This window comes from Budorcas taxicolor, chromosome 6 (assembly GCF_023091745.1).
Source record: "Budorcas taxicolor isolate Tak-1 chromosome 6, Takin1.1, whole genome shotgun sequence".
In the NCBI taxonomy this organism is placed as follows: Eukaryota; Metazoa; Chordata; class Mammalia; order Artiodactyla; family Bovidae; genus Budorcas; species Budorcas taxicolor.
In genome coordinates this window covers 115,325,897-115,345,561 of record NC_068915.1, presented here as the reverse complement: position 1 = coordinate 115,345,561, position 19,665 = coordinate 115,325,897, and the positions used below count along the sequence as shown (strand labels likewise).

The window sequence follows — 19,665 nt, the reverse complement described above, 5'->3', positions numbered from 1 at the left end:
CCAGGCAGGAATTCTGGAGTAGGTTGCCATTTCTTTTTCCAGGGGATATTTCCGACTTAGGGATTGAACCTGCGTCTCCTGCCTTGCAGGTGGGTTCTTTCCCTCTGAGCCACCTGGAAGGCCCTTTAACAGTATTAATTCTTCTAATCTGCGAGCAAAGTATCTTTCCACTCGTTCGTGTTTCTTTCATCAGCGTCTCAAAGTTTCACCTCCTTGGTTGCATTTATTCCTAGTTTATTATTTTCGATGAAATTGTTAATGGGGTTTCACTCATTTCTCTGATAGCTTGTTATTGGTGTATGAAAATGCCACGGATTTCTGTATACAGTAAGTCCCCTACATACAGCCCTTCGCGTTGTGAGCTTTCAAAGATGCAGACGTGTGTTCGCGTGTTGAGTCGCACAAGGCCCATGTGTCTGGTGTGCAGTGTTGCGTGCGTGCGTCGTCTAAGACGGCTGTGCTTTGGGTACTGTGCGGGACTGTGTAGGGTCCTGGTACAGGGTCTTTATTTTAAGACCAGGGTATCGTCCATGATGAGAGGAGAAGAGCTACTGCCCAGACATCACTGGATCGTTTTTTTTAAGAGAGTAGATATAATTGAATCCAGCGAGGAACTGGAACCTGTGCCATCCACATCAGGATGAGTGAGACTCCATCTCACCCTCTGTCTCCTCTTGCTGACGATCCTTCCACTCTGCCATCTCCCACCCACTCTCCCTGCCCAGTCACTAATTTTTCTTGCCTGTTCACTCAGGGCCAACCCCTGTGTGTCAGCTGTTGTACTGTACTTTTCAGGGTACTATACTGTAAGATTTATTTTTTTTGTATGTTTTTTAATGTGCCATTTGTGTGAAAGCTATTTATAAGCCTGTTACAATACAGTGGGCTTACAGAGCTGATTGTGTTAGTTGAATAATTGGGCCGACTTTGTTGGGCTTAGGACAGAGCTCACTCGTACACAGGGGACTCCATGTGTAGATTTAGTATGCTGAGGTTTTACTGAACTTGTTTACTGCTTCTAACAGGTTTTTAGTGGACCCCTTAGGGTTTTCTATGTGTAGTACCATGTTACTTGGAAGTAGTTGAAAGTTATGCTCCTTTTTGACTTGAATGCCTTTTATTTCTTTTTCTTGCTTAATTGTTACGGCGAGGATGTCTAATACTGTGTTGAATAAAAGTGGTGAGAGCGGGCACCCTTGTCTTATTCCTGATCTTAGAGGACGAGCTTTCAGCTCTTCACCATTGCATGCGATGTCAGCTGTAGGTTTGCCAAAAATGGCCTCTGTTGTGTTGATGTGTGGTCTCTCTGTACCCGTTTTACTGAGAGGTTGTTTTTTTTTAATCATAAAAAAATGTTGAACTTTGTTAAGTGCTTCTTCTGCTTCTGTTGAGATGATCGTATATTTTTTATTCATTTTGTTAACATGATGTATTGGTTGATTTACAGATGTTGAACCGTCCTTGGCATCTCTAGAATAAATGCCGCTTATTGTGTGATATGGGATCTTTTTAATGTCCTGCTGCGTTCGGTTTGCTGGTACCTTGTTGAGGATGTTTGCGTCTGTCTTCATCAAGGATGTTGTGCTGTCGTTTGCCTTTCTTGTGGTGTCCTTGTCTGGTGGTTAGGACGCATGTCCACTTCCAAAAGGTGAAAGTGAATTACTAGAGTTTGGGATACAGAGTAGTACAAGCCATTTTTTTTGCATGTATACTCTGCGGATATAGCAGTGCTTCATCAGATTGTCACCGAGGCTCTGTTCACAGCCCAGTACACGCCGGCTCTCAGTTGAGCCCGGGCTCCCAGGCCATGCGTCCTGGAAGTACCCTTGGCTGCCACAGTGGGCTCGGCTCTGCTCTGCTCTGCTCCTTATCTGGGGGGCTGCATCCTCATGGGCGTATCCTTTGTTTTCCACTGTCAGGTGGGCTGGTCCTGCATATGCAGTCATCTTCTATTTGGGAAGATCGTTCACTATCACTAGCTGGCAGCATCTGTCTTGGGCGCTTGCCCTCCTACAACCTGGGACCAAGTTTGGGTTGACATTGGACTTTCTCTGTGTCCACCGCTAATATTTGAATTGTACATTCTCCGCTCCATCTTCAGAGGCTCTTTCCCTTAAGGCTGTACCATGGCGGAACAGAGTTAGAGCTTGAATGCAGGTCATGTTGGGGCTGGCAGGAGGGCTGATTGACAAAGGAAGGGTTTCTGTCGACATATAATTTGCAGTGCAGTGAATGGTCATCTGTGCCCAGTGAGGTCAGGTCGCCCACCACAAGCAAGATTTGGGACAGTGCCGTCGCAGCAGGCGCTCCCATGTCCGGAGCCGTCACCCCTCCCCCGCGCGGCCTCGGTGACCGCGCTCCGTCTTCCGTCTCTGCGTGCAGCCTGTTGCAGAATGCCTTGTGAACCCTCTGAGTCTGGCTTCTGCCACTTAGCTCAGCGCAGTCCAGGTTCAGTCACTATGTTGCACACAGCGGAGCTGGCTGCTTGTGATTGCTGCACCGTTTTGCGTTGTGTGCACGTCCGCTTATCCATTGACTCGTTGAAGAACAGAAATGGTAATTAAAGTTTTTATTTTTTTACCTGTAGAATTTTTTTATGCCAGTTCTCGTCCAAACGCTGAGATGTTCGTAGGAAAAGTTGACACATTTCAGAATATTCTAGTCCTGATGTCGTCTCCATCTCTGCTAAGCCTTGGCCGATGAGGCGAGGGGCTTGTCTGACTGTCCCTCGAGTCAGTTTGCTAGCATAGGAACTGCTGCATTTTAAGAGTGGTGGCCAGAATTGAGACTCTCAGAGTCCGTCATCATTGATGCCTTATCGGAGTCATATGATAAGCCTGTGCCTTAGTTCGTATGCCTTATCGTAGGCAAATGACAAGCCTGTGATGACGCATCCCCCAAATAAGGAGCGGAGCCGGGCAGACCCCACCTGTTCGTAATGGGAATAACAACACGGTGAGAAGTAAATGTGAACTGAAATAACCTTCGCTGGTGAAGAATTAATTTTTCAGAAAAGCTTTTAGTTGGGGTTTCCATGATAACATGGACCCTGCAGGCATGTTTAGGCTGGTAACTGAAGAGTGAAACGTGGGCGTGGGGAGACTTTCTTCTGGATCCTGACAGCTTTCAGGGCCTTCCAGAAGCTGTAGCTGTGAGATCAGATGCCGCCAATGAAATGAGAGCACGGAAGTGTATCTGCAGGGTGGAGTCGGCCTTCAGTCAAGTTTAGTTTCCTGCCTGTTAAGTCTTTTCTTTAGCTTTCCACGTGTGGTTTATCCCGTAGCTCAGGAGTAGATCACTAAGAGTGGCCTTACACACATCATTCTGCTGTGGCCGTATTTAAAGTAAACTGACTGTTAGAACTGGGACGGGGCAATAATCATCTTTAGTGTTGTGAAAGTAAGCCCACTGCCACCTCAGAAGCGCCGTCAGAGCTTCTGTTGCTCCTTCTAGAAGACGCAGCCTGTCCAGCACGAAGTCGCTGAGTCCGGAGATGTCTGGAGAGGACGAGGATCCCGACGTGGCTTCCAAGCTGGGGATGTGCAATAGAGAGATCGTGCGGAGAGGCGCCCTCATTCTCTTCTGCGACTACGTCGTAAGTGTGCAAATGCTGGCTGTGGGGGTCAGGGGTTCATGCAGGTAATGCTGCTACTGACTGACTGCTGCCGTCCCACCGTTCCGCCAGTGAGAAACTAAATTTGAATCCTGCTCCTGACTATAGTGAGAAATCAGACTCAGAGTCTGGTCCCAGGAGTTTAGGTTCGTCTGCAAAAGGCTGGGTCAGCTATCACTTGCTCAGGCCTCTTGCAGCGCTGGGCGCCTTTGTTGTCTTCAGTGACAAGTAATAATGGAAAGAAGCTACAAATCTGGCTGAGTGAGGTTCTGATTAAAATCTGTTTTAATCTGTGGAGAAGGTTTTCGGAAGTTAATTGCCGCGTTTTAAATAGATTCCTGTTTGAATGACATTCTTTTAAAATATGACTCTTTTAGTATTTTTTTACCATAAAATTATAGTCATCTCTTATTTAACACAGAAAATTTGCAAAAGCCAAATAAGTAAACAGAAGAAAATTAAACCTTAATGGTTGTTACTCAGAGAGGACCCAACATTCCACCTCGTTGAGGTTTGCTCCTTTCTTTGGGTGGACGGAGAATGCCGCCCGCCTCCGGGGCAGACGTGACGTGCTCCCCTCCGCCCTCTGCAGAGCTCTTTTCTGCCATGATAGCAGTTTGTTAATACTTACACTTTGCTTTACATTCTTGTTGTTGAAGTAGTTTTTCTATCTTGTTCCACTTTTTAAAGTAATTTGGTATAATTATATAATGCTGTTTTCACAGAACAGTAAGAAAAATATTTATTTTATGTTACTACTATCAAATTATCCCACATAGAAAGTATTAATCATTAACCCAATGGCAGAAAATGTATCTTGTTTTGCAATTTCTGCCTAGGATCAGGAATTTTAATGAAAAGGCAGCATACATATTTTAAAATGTGTACTTTTTATCTCCTCCTAAACCTTACATGAAATATCTCCCCTTAAGGTCCATCGGATCTGTAGGAAGCATCATATTTTAGATTTGGAAGCTATCAGGACTGTGACAGTCAACAGGGAGCTCTTTCTCTCCACTGACTCGTCACAGAGTTGGGGCAAGAGTAGCTGGAGCGCTCCCATCAGGAGGCCGGACTGAGGCCCAGGGCAGGGGGCGCAGGGTGCACTCCGGCAGAGTGCCGCCTGCCCTGGAGTCTCACGCGGCCACCACTGCCCTGGGTGCCCTGCGCCCCTCAGCCACACTCCTCAGTCCTGGGGCCGTGCTGCTGGCTCCGCGTCCCTCGGGCCTGAAGGGGGGTCACGGCCACGGTGTTTGGTTGTTGGGGGCGGGGTGGGAGTCAGGCTCTGTGACGTGTTCGCCCTCGTCAGTGTCGCTGTCCAGACACTGGGCATTTTCAGTGAGGGCTGCGGTCTGGAACCGGCGCACTCCTCCCTGCCTGTCCTGGCCTCTTCTTGGCGTCGCCATGTGTGTCCACTGGACGGGGGCCTCTCATTGCTGGCTTTGTGCTCAGTGCCAGAACCTGCATGATTCGGAGCACCTGACGTGGCTCATCGTGAACCACATTCAAGACCTGATCAGCCTGTCCCACGAGCCCCCCGTGCAGGACTTCATCAGCGCCGTCCATCGGAACTCCGCCGCCAGTGGCCTTTTCATCCAGGCGATTCAGTCTCGCTGTGAGAACCTCTCCACTGTAAGTCTCCCAGGTGCCAGCCGCTGCGCGTCTTCTCTGCCTGAAGAATGGAGCGTTGGCGCTTTTGGCTTCTGTTGCTGTGGAGCGCGGGCCCGGGGCGTGTGGGATGCAGAGGCCCCAGGGTGTTGGTGCACGGGCTTGGTCGCTCCACTGTGTGTGGGGTCCTCCCGGATCAGGGATCGAGCCCGTGTCCTCTGCGCTGACGGATGGACTCCTTACCCTTGAGCTACTGGGGAAGCCCCTGTTGGTTTTTTTAACCTATTCTTTCCACTGGGCAAACCCACTGCCCTCGTCTCTGTCCTCCTCTCGCTCTGCAGCCCACCATGCTGAAGAGAACTCTCCAGTGCCTGGAAGGGATCCACCTGAGCCAGTCGGGCGCCGTACTGACGCTGTACGTGGACAAGCTTTTGTGCACGCCGCTCCGTGCACTGGCTCGCGTGGTCGAAACCCTTGCTTGTCGCCGGGTGGAAATGCTTTTGGCCGCAAACTTACAGGTACTAGGAAATAACACTGCGGGTTGATTTTTACCGGAAGCTTGGCAGGGCAGGCGAAACTCTGGGCCGGTTCCTTTTCCACAGGCGGCGTCTTCACGGCCGCGAGGGAAGGTGCAGCACAGCTGCGTCGGTCCTTCTCGTGTGTCTGGCATCTGTGCTTCCTGCGCTTCCAGTCCGCCTCTGCTCCCAGGAGCCGGATGCAGCTGTTGTGTTTTGTAGATGAGCACGGTGGTTCTGACCTCCTGTGCGTCGCACACGCTGACGTGGTCTTGTCTCCTCTAGAGCAGCACGGCCCAGCTGCCGGCGGAGGAGCTGATCCGCATCCAGGAGCACCTGCAGAGCAGCGGGTCAGCACAGAGGTAACGCGGGGCCGGGCTCCTCGTTGCGGGCGTGGAGACGAGGGTTCGCAAGGGCGCAGCCTCACAGGGCAAGAGAGGGACGTGCGTTCTAGGTGGCAGATGGGCCTCGACAGAGCCTTCAAGATTACTGGTGTCTGTGTGCAGAGTGCAGACCCGCTCTGCCGCGTTAGTCCCGTGGCTGAGAAGGGTGCGTATCGACATAGCTCTCACTTACCGTCTGCTCTGAGTGGAAGTACCGGTGATCAGCTCTGTCTTAGTGAGGATCAAAACCTGTGATCCCATCGCTGAGTTAGACAGCAGAGCTGAGACACGTTACCCAGAAGTGTATCTACAGCTCATCAGCGTTCTCTCTTCATAGCAATCTATCACCTCCTTTTGTCTGCAGAGCCTTAGAGGCCTTTATCTGAAATCCTGATATCTATGACGTGAGTGTATTTCCATCACTGCAGAATAAAAGGGAGCTTCACCTTCTTTTCTGCACAGTAGGGAAGATGTGTGCAAGAGAGCTGGGTCAGTGTGCTGCGACTGCTGTCTCAGGAGTAGCAGTTGATGGTTCAGCTCGGAGGGACAGGACTTGCTGGGCAGTGTATGGCCTTAGGTGACTTGTCAGTACGTGGAGCTACTTACATTGTAGTCTGCATCAGAACTTTGTTGTTCTCAAAACAAGTGATGGGAGGTCAAACTTTCTCTTTTCATCCCTAGATGAGGAAGAATAAAAATACCTTGTGCCAGATGAGGTGATTCGTTCATGAAATGAATGTAGATGGGTGTAAACTGTGTGTTACGTGGAGACTGAGTAGATTTTGTGCACTGGCGTCGTACCTGGTCCACTGTGGGTTCATGAGCAGCGCTGTGTGGCTGTCACGCTGTGTGTCCCTGCGGCACTGCTCGGTGTGAATGCGGTTTCTGGAGAACGCTGACAGGCCACGTCTCTGTGGAGGTGGCCCGTCACCTGGGCCTGACTTTGCACCGTGACTTGTGTGAGTGTTGGTGAGAAACAGCTCTGCGCAGTTTCAGGCTAGGCTCGTCTCGCTGGAGGAGCCCGTTCAGCTTCTAACCCGCCTGTGATTGGCTTCCAGACACCAGAGGCTCTACTCCCTGCTGGACAGGCTTCGTCTCGCCACCGCACCAGGGTCGCACGGCCCCACGCCCCCCGTCACGTCCCACCCCCTGGACGGGGATGGGCCCCTGGCACTGGAGGCAGTGAATCCTGACAAAGTAAGTGTCTGCATGTTGACACCCCGGCCCTCGGGTTGCTGAGGACTGCTGTCCGCCTGGGCTGTGGGGTGGCTTGGGTGGCAGGCTGTCCCGGTGCCCAGCGCGGCCCCCGAGGGCCCTCAGCCTGCCCCAGTTCTTGCTGGCGGTGGGCACAGTAGCATCGGTGACAGGGCTGTGCAGTCCGGCCGTGGCTTTTAGCAGGGGCTGAAGGTTGGGTGGCCTATGGAATCGGAACACGGTGTTTGTGGCCCACCACCCGAGTTGTCTCCTCTGCTTAGGCCTGCTGACCCGTGTGTATCCACACCCCACCCGCGGGCCCGGGCACCTTGTCCTGGGTTGGGAACCACTCACCTCAGAGCTGGGGCCCGTTCAGAGCTCTGGCAGAGTCTGGCTGCTCTCCTTTCTGTGAGAGAGTTCAGTTTTAAATATGTCGTTGGACCCCAGAATCCAGCAGCCCAAGCAGGGACTAGTGAGACCCAGGCCACAGTTCTCAGGCGTGACTTATCCTCATGTCCACGGCGCTGGCCCTGGGGAGAGGGAGCAGAGTAGACGCCCGGAGGCGACGGGTGCAGTGCCCAGCAGGGTGGACAGAGGTGGGCCTGCTGCCTCGGGGCACGGCTGAGGCTCAGGGACAGCGGTGCCTTCAGCAGATGAGAGGAGGTGGTGCGGACAGGTGACAAGTCCACATCACCGCCCTCGTGGCTGCTCCCATAGGAGGGCCCGCGGAGTGGTGACAGCCGGCATCCAGTCTCACTGAGGGTCGGTCATGGCCCAGGGACGGCCTGGTGCCCTCGGGCTGGGCCATGGGTGTGAGGGTCAGGCAGCACGGAGACAGGCTGGTGGCCAATTTGCAGTCCCGAGAGCCCACGCGGCCGCAGCCTGCCGTCTCCTCCCCTTCTGCCCAGGACTGGTACGTGCAGCTGGTGAAGGCCCAGTGCTGGACTCGGTCAGACTCTGCCCTGCTGGAAGGCGCAGAGCTGGTGAGCCGGATCCCCGCGGGCGACCTGGGCGCCTTCGTGATGCACTCGGTACGGGGGCCGGGGACGCGGGCCTGGGTCGCTTTCGTCGCTGTGCGGGCCTGCTCTGCTCCGCTGCCGTGTGGCCGCTTGCGGTGCACACCCCTCACCTTCGTGCCTTAGAGGCAGGGAGCCTGATGGAGCATGTGATCTCAGCCCCCGAGAGTCCTGAAGGGGGGCGTTGTGTTTAACTCACCCTTTCATGCAAGTAAAGGAAATCAGTTACAGGTGTTAGTCACCCAGGCGTGTCCAACTTTTGGCGACCCCATGGACTGTAGCCCACTGGCTCCTCTGCCCCTGGAGTTCTCCAGGCAGGAATACTGCAGTGGGTCGCCATCCCCTTCTCCAGGGATCTTGCCACCCCGGGGATCACGCTTGCACCTCTTGTGTCTCCTGTGCTGGCCGGTGGGCTCCTTGCCCCCAGCACCCCCCCAGCACCCCTGGGGGCCTGAGGGGAGCGGGCTCCCTCGAGTTGTAGTGAGGGCTGCCTGCTTGTCTCGTGCCCCCGACAGGCGGTAGGTGCTGCGGCGCATGCCGGAGCAGACTCTGTGGTGGTGTTCTGGAAACTAGGAAGCCCCTCCCTGCACCCAGTGCATTCAGCGCGGCCCCCGCAGGCTGCTGTGTGGAGCTGGCCACAGTCGTGGCAGGTCCCCTCGCAGCCCTCCTGGGACCAGCAGCTGACAAGCCTTCAGGGGTCGTGGTGCTGCCTTGAGTAGACCAAGGGGGAGGGAAGTAGGGGCCCAGGGGACAGCCCAGGCGTGACACAGAGAGCCTCGGGGTGCAACCACGGAGCCGCCTGTTCCAAGCGCTGACCCTCCAATCAGCGTGAAAACAAAAGCTCCCTGGAAAAAAAACAGTAGGATCAGTTGGCTAAAATCATTTTAAAAGCCATTCAGTGAAAGCTGATTTGCTGGTAAATGATAAGCTTACTTAATAACTGATTCATGAATTTTCCAAATTTGCTAATTAGACTTTTAACAGCTTTAAAGAAAGGCTCAGCTGTAATGGCTGTACCAGAGGGCTCAGTTTTGGTCACTGGTGATGACACACTTTTCTGAATGGTAACTAAAGATCAGCAGGAAAGATCCTTAAATGGCTTTCGAAAGCTGGCAGAGCGCAATACAAATTGAAGCATTATCGAATGAGTGCCGTTTTTCCAATCAGACTTGCCACATTTCCATGCCTGCTTGTGATTTCTTTCAGCTGTTTTTGAAACATCACTTGTCTTTTTCAGACACTGGGGACTTTGGTGTTCCACTGATTTCCTGGGCAGCACATCAGCTTGATTTTTGTGTCTGTATCAGTTAGAATTCCGTCATATTTAAGTTTGACTTCAGATAAATAAGAAGGCAGAAACATTTCTTTAAAATTAAAGTCACAGGACTTGCCTGGCTGTCCAGTGGTTAGGACTCTGCGCTTCCACTCGGGGGCATGGGTTCCATCCTTGGCTGGGGAGCTGAGATCACACGTGCCTCATGGCTCGGCCAAAATAAGTAAATAAAAATTGAAGGACCTAGCAGAGTCCAGAAACATACCTCACTGGTTGGATGTTGGACAGGGGTGGTTGGTTATCTGTGAAAGAAGCGGGAGAGGATACTTGTTCACAAGTCGCTGACACCGTGCTTATCTGCCATCTCCGAATGTCTGTGTTCTGCGCTCTGCTGTGTGTCTCTTGCCTGACTGAACACATGTCACAGTCGTTGTTCAATCTCTAATGCCCTAATTCAGGAGTTCAACCTGAGCCTGTTGGCGCCGTGCCTGGGCCTGGGCATGCGTGAGATCTCAGGGGGCCAGCGGAGCCCCCTTTTTGAAGCAGCTCGCATGGCGACTCTGGACCGCGTGACCGTTGTGGTCCAGCAGCTTCCCGCCGTCCACCAAGCTTTCCAGCCGTTCCTGCCCCCACAACCCGCCACCTACTGGAGCAAGCTGGATGACCTCTTTGGTAACTAAACTGAAAGCTCTTCTTATTTTTATAAAATGCTGCAGAGCCAATGCTAGGCTTTGCACCGAGTGAAAGTACAGTGAACGCTCTGGAATAACACTCTGAGGCATTTACAGAGGCAACCGGGAGCCCGCCCTGGGCCCTGGCTCTGCGTGTCCTTGGTGTGTGTCCCGCTTTGCCATTCTTTGACGTGGCCCAGGCTCTGGGCCCCGAGGAGCGCAGTCTCAGCCTCGGGAAACAGGGCCTGGGCTCGTGGGACGGCGGGGTGTGTGTGGCGCATTCCAGGAGCCGTGTCTGCAGCCGCTGTCAGCTTCGAGGGGAAGGTCAGGGCTCTGCTGAGGGCTTGTCCACCCACGGGCCCTTCTGTTCCAGGGGATGCTGCGCTGTATCGGACTCTGACCACCCTGGCCCGGGCCCTGGCCCAGTACCTGCTGGTGTTCTCCAAGCTGCCCAGCCATTTGCAACTTCCTCCTGAGAAGGAAAGGGACACCGTGAAGTTCGTGGTCATGACCCTCGAGGTAAGCTGCTGTGCAGGAACTTGGGCTCAGAGCGGCGGGAAGTCTGAGGGCGCCGCCCGCAGAGGGAGGAGGCTCCTCTGTCTGAAACCCAGAGGGGCCGGCCGAAGCCCGCCCGAGGCCCACCTTCCCGCAGTGACGTATCCCGCAGCACGCCCACCCCCACTCTGCTGGGCGCGGCCCCTCCTCTGGTTGCTCCGCTGCGCAGTCTACCTCGTGGTTGGCAGCCCCTCCCCTCGTCTCTGCCTCTGGGCTGGGGGGCGGGCGCTCTGAGGAGTCAGACCTGGGACCTGGCCTCCTGCCTGGAGTCTCCCAGGTACAGGGCAGGGAGGCCTTGTTCACTTATTTTTGAGTCTGTTTCCTTGATGCCGAGAAATTTTTTGATTTAGTACAAACCATCCATTTAAAATTTTTTCCATGAAGAAAAAGTCATGTGTGTTCTAATTTTAGATACTTAAAAAGTAGTGATCTGAGAAGTTTGTTATATTTTAAATTGAACAATAAGCCTGCAATTTTCAGCTGTGGGGAATTGAACGCTCTCGGTGTTAACACTTATAAATAACCCCCAACCTGAAGCGTGTGCTCAGGGTGGGGCACAGCCCTTTCATACGCCCTCTGGAGAAGCGCCCGGCCTGCACCCTGCGCGGCAGATACCTGAAGAGTGCCCACACGCCCGCCACCTGGCCATGGGGAGACAGCGGCATGCAGCGGGCACTCACGCCTGCTCCTGAGGCAACGAGCCCGAGTGCTGTGGCGCCGCCCTTCAGACGCTGGGGCCGCAGGAAGGCTGACAGACAGGCACCTGGTGACCTTGCAGAGGCCTCTGCCGTTGCCGTGGGCAGGGCAGCCGTCCTTGCAGCGCCCTGTTCAGGGCTCCCTGCAGCCCTGTGAGAGCTGCTGGTCCCGTTTCACAGACGAGGGAAGCCGGGCTGAGAGGCTCGACCCGCTGGGAAGCAGCCAGCACAGTCTCACTGCCAGGTTCAGCCTCCATGATTGTGGCCGAGGCCAGGCCCCAGGCTCTGGGAGCCCCCCGGGCTGTGGGCTGTGGGACACCCGGGCTGTGGGAGCCCCCCAGACTGTGGAAGCCCCCGGGCTGTGGGCTCTGGGACCCCCGGGCTTTGGGAGCACCCTCTGGGCTGTGGGAGCCCCCGGGCTTTGGGCTGTGGGACTCCCGGGCTTTGGGAGCCACCCTGGGCTGTGGGAGCCCCCCTGGGCTGTTGGTTCCCCAGGCTGTGGACTGTGGGACCCCCGGGCTTTGGGAGCCCCCCAGACTGTGGGACCCCCAGGCTGTGGGCTGTGGGACCCCCAAGCTTTTGGATCCCCCCTGGGTTGTGGGAACCTCCGGGCTGTGGACTGTGGGAGCCCCCGGGCTGTGGCAGTCCTAGGGGAGCGCCTGGCCCGCAGCCTGAGTGGTCAGAGCCGGCGGCGCGGAGGCTGAAGGCAGGGCAGCCAGATGAGGCGGGCGTCCCCCAGTGAGCAGGCGGGTCTGGGTTGGGCTAGAGGAGCTCGGGGTGGTGGCCGGAGGCCATGGCTCCGGAGGACACTCTGGACGTGCCCGACGGCAGGCCCTGGGGCGGGATGGGGCCCAGGGCCTTCCTTCACACGACTCGCCCCACAGGCGCTGTCGTGGCACCTGACCCACGCGCGGGTCCCGCTGAGCCTGGACCTGCAGGCGGGCCTGGACTGCTGCTGCCTGGCCCTGCAGCTGCCCGGCCTCTGGAGCCTGCTGGCCGCGCCCAACATGGTGACCCACGCCTGCTCCCTCATCCACTGTGTGCGGTTCATCCTGGAGGCCAGTGAGTCTGAGGCGGGGGCGTGCTGTCATTTGGCCCTTGAAGTGGCGGTCAGCGCCGCAGGGCTAGTCGCAAGTGGTTGCTTGCCACCTGCTCTCCAGGCGCTGAGTTGGGACTCGGGAGTGAGGAGGTGGAGGATTTACGGGCCTTGCCTTCATCTCTAGTCTCCTGGAGTTGGCACTAGAATTTAACTTTAAGTTGCTTCTGTGTAGATTTGGAATTTCAGCTTTCATTAAAAAATGCATCTAATTTATGGCCCTTTGATTTCTGGTGCTGGTTGACTGTTTCATTCTTTTAGTCGTAAATCATCATAATACTAATAAGATTATGTTCAAAAAAATTCCTTGTTTTCTGTTATAGTCGAAATGCTTGTTTCTATACTGCATTAATTTTGAAATAAAAGTGTCTTATTCTTTTCAAGGGACAGTGTCCTTAACAAGGGTCATTAGCCAAAATGTTTTTGAAATTGGGTGTTACAGTTTACATGTGAGAGGGTGTCTTGATGTTTTGTATTTTTAAATTAAATATAGAGTGGTGTTTTGAAGATTCATTGTTTAAATTGTTTTCATCTGTGCATTTGTAGTAACATGAAAACGAGGATCCAGGGAGTGATGTATCAAAGCCAAGCTTCTCGGGGCTCCAGGCACGCTGTTAGCAGTAGTGGATCATGAGCTGTCTGATAAAAGCCCTCAGGGTCAGAGGTGGCAGAGAGCAGAAGGACTGGGAAATCGAAGTGTAGAAGTTCAGACCCTGGTGCATTTTAGATTGACCCAGAGATTGATACCCGAGTCTAGTGGGTCTGAAATCGTCCCAAGTTGAATCTAGGAAATTTCAACCTCTTTCGACCTAATCTGTCACTTGGGAAATGTTCATAAGGCTGCACAAATGTAAAAATCTGAACAGAAAGGAGCAGTCGACATGCTCTGGAACGCTTCTGTTTGTTCTGTTGTGATCTTAGTTGTGGTGCAGCCCGGGGACCAGCTTCTTAGTCCAGAAAGAAGGACGAGCGCCCCCAGGTCTGCCAGAGAGGACAGCGTGGGCTCAGACACACAGAGTGAGTCTCAGGCTCGCCCCTCTTCCGCCGCACCTGCGGGGGCTTGAGACTCGGTCACGGAAGAGGCCACCCGCGCGGTCGGTGCGGACGCTTGACCCGGCCTCGGCTGTATCCTGCTTGTCCTGGAGCACCACCCCGCTGTGGGCATGCTCCGCCGCCTGGCTCTCTGTGACCCCACTCCCTGCAGGGGTGTCCCGCTCAGCTGATGGGGCTACAGGAGGGTGAAGTAAACGAGTCCATGTGAGGCGCCCACGACAGGTCACGTCTCTGGCGCGTGGTGGGCCTGTGCCTCCCATCCTGCGAGGCCGGGCAGGTCGGGGGCGGGGCGGCGGTTCGGGGTGTGTTTCAACAGAAGGGGCCTCTCTTACGGTGGTGTCTGTTCAGCCCCTCAGTACATCGCTGCAGCCTGTGGCATGGTGGCCGAGATGGTGGAGTGCCTGCCGTCGGTGTTGGCCTTGGGCCACAAGAGGAACAGCCACACGCCCGCGTTCCTCACACCGGTGCTCAGGAACATCATCATCAGCTTGGCCCGCCTGCCCCTCGTCAACAGCTACACTCGTGTCCCGCCCCTGGTGAGTCTGCCCTCCCCTGGCGCAGGACGGAAACGAGGCAGACTCTAGGCAGGCCCCCAACTCGGGGGTTCCTGAGCAGGAAGCCAGGTCATGAGCACTCCGATGCCCGCTGACGGGGCCCTGTGTGCAGTTAAGATGCCCGTCCGGGTTCCTCGGGCGTGATGTGGCTCGGCCGTTAGTAGAAGTGCTCTGAAACGGGGTGAGGAGTTACATAGCAGGTGCCAGGCATGATTCTAAGGTCATCAGACCCGTTTGTTTAGTGGGAGAGCAGAAATTACACCCCTGTCAGCAGTCACCCCAGGGCAGCCCGGGGGTTTGGCACAGGCGCAGCTCAGCTGCTCTTCCAAAGCTGGCTTCGGAACTGGAACCACGATCCAGTGGGCATCGTTACAGGACCTGGCTCCAGATAACTGGCAGGGCCCGGATAAGCAGGGTGTGGGGCTGCAGCCGGCCAGGGGAGGCAGGCCGGGGCCTGAGGCGGGTGCTTGTTGCTACCTGGGGAGGGCGCGCGCCAGCTGCAGGGGGCGCAACCTCTGTGCGCTCGAGATTCTGCAGTGGCTGCTCGGAGGAGGCGAGGGGCCCTTGGCTTGAAGAGGATTTTGCTGTGGGAGGGGAAGAAGTCCCACTGGGGGCTCCTTCTGAGGGAAAGCCCAGCAGCTGCTGTCCTGAGGTCACCGTGGAACTGGGAGGAGAGCCGGGGAGCTGGCGCCGCCCTCGGGCCGTCCCCGCAGGTGTTGAACCTTTGGGAGGGAGTGGCGAGCAGATACAGGAAGGCACAGTCTGGCCCGCACAGACCACACCCCGTAGGCGAGGCTCCTTGCGCAAGCGCTGCACCCAACGCGGCTCCCCGAGAGTGCCAGAGGCGCTGGAGCTGCTGCGCCAGGGGCTGGACTCGGGGACCCAGCGCGAGCCCTGGCTGGTGGCTCGCACCCTCGAGGGGCTGGCTGGGAGCTGGGCTCCTGCCGCTGGAGCAGCGCCGGACGACGACGCTGGACTCCGAGAGCTCCCTCGTTCAACCGTGTCTGCAGCCAGGAAGCCGTCGGGAGAGAAGGTGCATTTCCAGGTGCCCTCCCCGTCCAGCCACCCTGCCTTCACTGTTTCTCTCCCACCCTCTTAGGTATGGAAACTCGGATGGTCACCCAAACCGGGCGGGGATTTCGGCACAGTGTTCCCTGAGATCCCCGTGGAGTTCCTCCAGGAGAAGGAGGTCTTTAAAGAGTTCATCTACCGCATCAACATGCTGGGTAGGCTGGGGCCCTGTGGGCGCATCGCCCTAACACGGCTGCCGGGAGCCGGGGCGGTGGTGGGATCTGCCTTCTTTTATTGCAGGGAGGAGTTGAGGCAGGACACAATCGTGTGCATATGTTCTGTAGTACACACAAAGCTGTCACGGTGACGAGTGTGTGTGCATGTGTGTGTGAGAGAGCGTTTCTTTCCCCGTGTTCAGATCAGGTCAGGCGGCGCGCCCGTGATGGGCGGTGCCCCCGTGATGGGCGGTGCCCCCGTGATGGGCGGTGCCCCCGTGATGGGCGGTGCTGAGCCGGGTTCAGCCTGTGTCTCCACCCCTCGGCTGGAGGCTGCAGGGTTCCCTGCGGGAGCCGCCTGTAATCGCTGCTGCCCTGACCCCCGTGTGCCAGGCAGAGCGGTGTGCTCCATGAGGCAGGGCAGGCCACTTTGACCCCTAGGACTGCGCTTCTGCCGTCCGTGGCATGGGGATGGCGGCTGTTTCCCACAATTGCTGCAACCTTAGAAACGGAAGGGGCCCTGACGGACGCCGCCTTGCTGCCTGCAGCGTAGCGGAAGCTCACCCTCTTCGTCCACGTGTCGTGGCTGGGGGTAGGCCTGGTGCGTGAGCGCTGTCAGTGGCAGAGCCTGCGAGGCTGCGCCCAGCGTGGCGACTCCACCGTGGCCCCAGCCCCACGTCGGGCCCCTCCGCCCAGCGCCCGTCCTCTCTCAGCCTCCACGGGGTTCGTGCTGCGGTGACCCTGGGGCGTGGGCCGGCAGACACCTCGCTGCCACCTCCCTTCCCTGAGTCGAGTGGTGAGCGAAGCCTGAGCAGCAGTCTGAGGCCGCTGCTTTCGGAACTTCTCCACCCTCTCCCCGGCAGCCCCCCACCTCCCGCAGCCCGGCCGACCCCCGCGCCCCTGTGTCTCGGGTACCTTCCCGTCTGCGTAGTCAGTCCCTGCGTGCCTGGAGGCGGCCTGCAGGTTTCTCCGGATGCCTGCTTCGCTGTTGCCCATTGTCCTTGTTGCTCCCCTTTCCTCCCATGGCAGTCAGCGCGTGTCTGTCTGGACCTCCCGTCTCAGCTCGTGTGTGTGTCTGATCCGTACCTGAATCAGCTGCTCTGTCTGTCCACGTGCAGGTCACCAGAGAGTTCCTGACATTTGAGGCTTTGGTTTTCTGTCCTCGGCACCCCATTCTCGCCCCTTGTAGCGCTGATTCAAGTGGCACGGCCTCCTTCCTCCTAGGGTCACGGCCCTTGGGATAACTGCTCACCCAGGACCACCTTGAGAGTGCCTTGGGACGGTGGTGCCTGAGAATGGCCCCCGAGACGCCCTCCTCACGGACTGGACTACCCCCATAGATCACACTCTGTCTCGACCTCCCATCCTTCTTGAGGGGCCAGGGCAGCCATTGCTCTGAGCTTCAATGGCGCTGCCCTGACGTAGAGTTGACACGGCAGCCCGTGCATCCATTCGGGTGTGGTTCCACAGTGGAGGCTGGACACACCCACACGGGCTGGGGGTGTGACTCTAAGTAAGGCCGTCCCAGCCCCTGCTGAGCAGGGCAGAGGGCGCTCTGACCCCATCTGAGCGTCACCCGCTCGGACGTCCACACAGCAGGGTCCAGAGGGCGCTTTGCACCAGGCCACCTGGGCTGAACTCAGCCATGTCGGTCTGCTCACTGCTGGGCTCGGCCGGCAGTGAGGCTGCACCGCAGCGCCGTCCTGACGCTCTGGGCAGTAGCTGTGTGGGCACCTGGCCAGCGAGGGCCACAGTGCCCACTGCCCCGTCTCACAGAGAAGGCGGAGCAGTGGGGACCCTCTGTCTAAAGCGACACTCGCGTTCCAGGGTGGACCAGCCGCACCCAGTTTGAGGAGACATGGGCCACTCTCCTCGGCGTCCTGGTGACTCAGCCACTCGTGATGGAGCAGGAGGAGAGCCCCCCGGAAGTAAGGCCGTGCGCGGGGTCCAGGGCAGCACGCCCTTCCACCTGTCTCACCCGGTGGTAAACCGGTGGCCAGTCACATCCTGGCCGGTGTTCCAAGGTCTGGGTGCTCTAGGATCGTGGCCCAAAGGCGTTTACCACAGCGTGCTGCCTCCAGGCCGTAGGATTGTGTCCTTCCTTAAATATATCTTACATTCTGCTTCTTAGCAGTCAGGTATGGTGTGTAGCAACATTTCATCAAAAAAGAAAGACGTGTCTTAGAGGCCACGCATGATAACTAGTGTTTACTTTTCTTGACTTGTTTTGCAAAAATTTTATGGGGCCTGGAGTGTTAATGCATATTATGGTACTTTAAAAAGACATGTTCTGATACAGGAAAGCCTGAAATATTAAAAGTTGTCAGATACACGTTCTTCAGGTAGAAGGTGTGGTATGAAGCGGCAGAAATGGCAGTTCAGAGAGTATATATGTCAGACGTCACCAGGAGTGATGTTTGCCGGAGAGGAGCTAGCAGCTTGTCCTATGCAGGGCCCCTAAAATTGGTGAGGAAATTGAGGACAGTTTCTTAAAAAGTAATTCTTATTTGGAGGTTTGTGCTTGGAGGAAAGCTGGCTTGGAAAAGCAACCACTTGCCCATCAGATTTATCTCAAATCACAGATGTGTGTGGATTCTGGTGAATTTAGGCAGACGCCCTAGGACCCCCGCCGGGAAGGCACGTCTGTCTGTCCGCTCAGGGCCCGTGCCTGTGAGGCCGCCTGGCTAGGCAGCCCCAGGGGAGGTAGTGTGCTGCGGTACGCGCCTTGGTGACCTGGGGCTCTCCTTCCAGGAGGACGTGGAGAGGACTCAGATCCACGTCCTGGCCGTGCAAGCCATCACCTCCTTGGTGCTGAGCGCGATGACCGTGCCCGTGGCCGGCAACCCGGCCGTGAGCTGCCTGGAGCAGCAGCCCCGGAACAAGTCCCTGAAGGCCCTCGACACCAGGTGGGCCCGGGAAGCACGTGCCCAGGGCACGGCCGCGTGGGAGCAGGGAGGCGCTGGGGCGCCCTATCCTTTGCTGCCGGGGTGGTTTGGTGTCTGAGGCTGACGACCTGGCCTCCGGTGTCGGGGGCCGGCTCCAGCGGAGCTAAGGGGGCGCCTGTGCAGGGCCCGAGGGCCTTGGCTGCGCCGTTTCCTGGCAGCGAAGCTGGGAGCCAGGGGGTTCACTTTGAAGATTCTGGAGGAGCTGGGTGGCGGTAACCTTTGTTCTGAACTTAGGTTTGGAAGGAAGCTGAGTGTCATCAGAGGGATTGTCGAGCAGGAGATCCAGGCAATGGTTTCCAGGAGAGAAAACGCCGCCACTCACCACCTGTACCAGGCGTGGGACCCCGTCCCATCTCTAGCCCCAGCCACCACAGGTTCCAGGGGCTTGTGGGAAGGGTGGGTTGTGTGGGGGTGTCAGCCGCTCCTTGTGCCCGTGAGCATGGCTGGACTGTCCCAGCGCCAGGGTGGGGGCTCGGTGGGCACCTTGTCAGCGACCACTAACACTCCAGCTTTTGCAGCTCAGCCCACAGCCAGTTCCCGTTCAGTCTGGTTTGTTATGGAGAAAAAGTGATAGTTCTCATCACCGTGCTGGCCCTGCAGCTTCATATGCTGTGCGGGGACGGACTCCCCACTGAGGGGGCACTCAGGGCTGTGCGGGGACGGACTCCCCACTGAGGGGACACTCAGGGCTGTGTGGGGACGGACTCCCCACTGAGGGGACACTCAGGGCTGTGCGGGGACAGACTCCCCACTGAGGGGACACTCGGCTGTGCAGGGACGGACTCCCCACTGAGGGGACACTCAGGGCTGTGCGGGGACGGACTCCCCACTGAGGGGACACTCGGCTGTGCGGGGACGGACTCCCCACTGAGGGGGCACTCAGGGCTGTGCAAGGACGGACTCCCCACTCTGCGGGGACACTCATGCATCCTTGCCCCACAGGTGCTCTCATCAGCCATGACAAGCTGCTGCTGCAGCTCAACCCTGAGCGTGAGCTGGGGGACATGAGCTACAAGCTTGGCCAGGTCAGTGCCTGGCAGGCGGCCAGCGGGGCCGGTTCCTCCCCACCCTCCCTCCAGAGCTAGCTGACTGTCCTCTGCGTGGGTAGGGGGCTTTGTTACATCATTCAGAAACACGGGCCCACACATGTTGTCTGGTGAGAGGACCGGTTTTGAACAGAGATCCCACCTTCTGGTTCCATTTTGTGTCAAGACCTCACCGTGACGTCCCTCAGCAGCCAAGTTTCCTTTTTCTTTCTCAACGTTCCC

At 56.6% G+C, this 19,665-nt stretch overlaps 1 protein-coding gene across 1 annotated transcript in view; it reads left to right on the top strand.

Moving 5' to 3' along the window:
• HTT (huntingtin) overlaps window positions 1-19,665 on the top strand; it is a 125,824-nt gene that overhangs the window by 96,188 nt on the left and 9,971 nt on the right. The window contains exons 42-57 of the mRNA XM_052641713.1: window positions 3,454-3,595; window positions 5,066-5,245; window positions 5,563-5,739; window positions 6,022-6,098; window positions 7,178-7,316; window positions 8,222-8,344; window positions 10,061-10,274; window positions 10,647-10,792; window positions 12,408-12,585; window positions 13,541-13,636; window positions 14,021-14,208; window positions 15,326-15,452; window positions 17,280-17,380; window positions 18,204-18,358; window positions 18,632-18,771; window positions 19,340-19,422. Coding sequence (XP_052497673.1) covers window positions 3,454-3,595; window positions 5,066-5,245; window positions 5,563-5,739; window positions 6,022-6,098; window positions 7,178-7,316; window positions 8,222-8,344; window positions 10,061-10,274; window positions 10,647-10,792; window positions 12,408-12,585; window positions 13,541-13,636; window positions 14,021-14,208; window positions 15,326-15,452; window positions 17,280-17,380; window positions 18,204-18,358; window positions 18,632-18,771; window positions 19,340-19,422 — 2,266 coding nt within the window. The remainder of the gene's footprint in view (window positions 1-3,453; window positions 3,596-5,065; window positions 5,246-5,562; window positions 5,740-6,021; window positions 6,099-7,177; window positions 7,317-8,221; window positions 8,345-10,060; window positions 10,275-10,646; window positions 10,793-12,407; window positions 12,586-13,540; window positions 13,637-14,020; window positions 14,209-15,325; window positions 15,453-17,279; window positions 17,381-18,203; window positions 18,359-18,631; window positions 18,772-19,339; window positions 19,423-19,665) is intronic.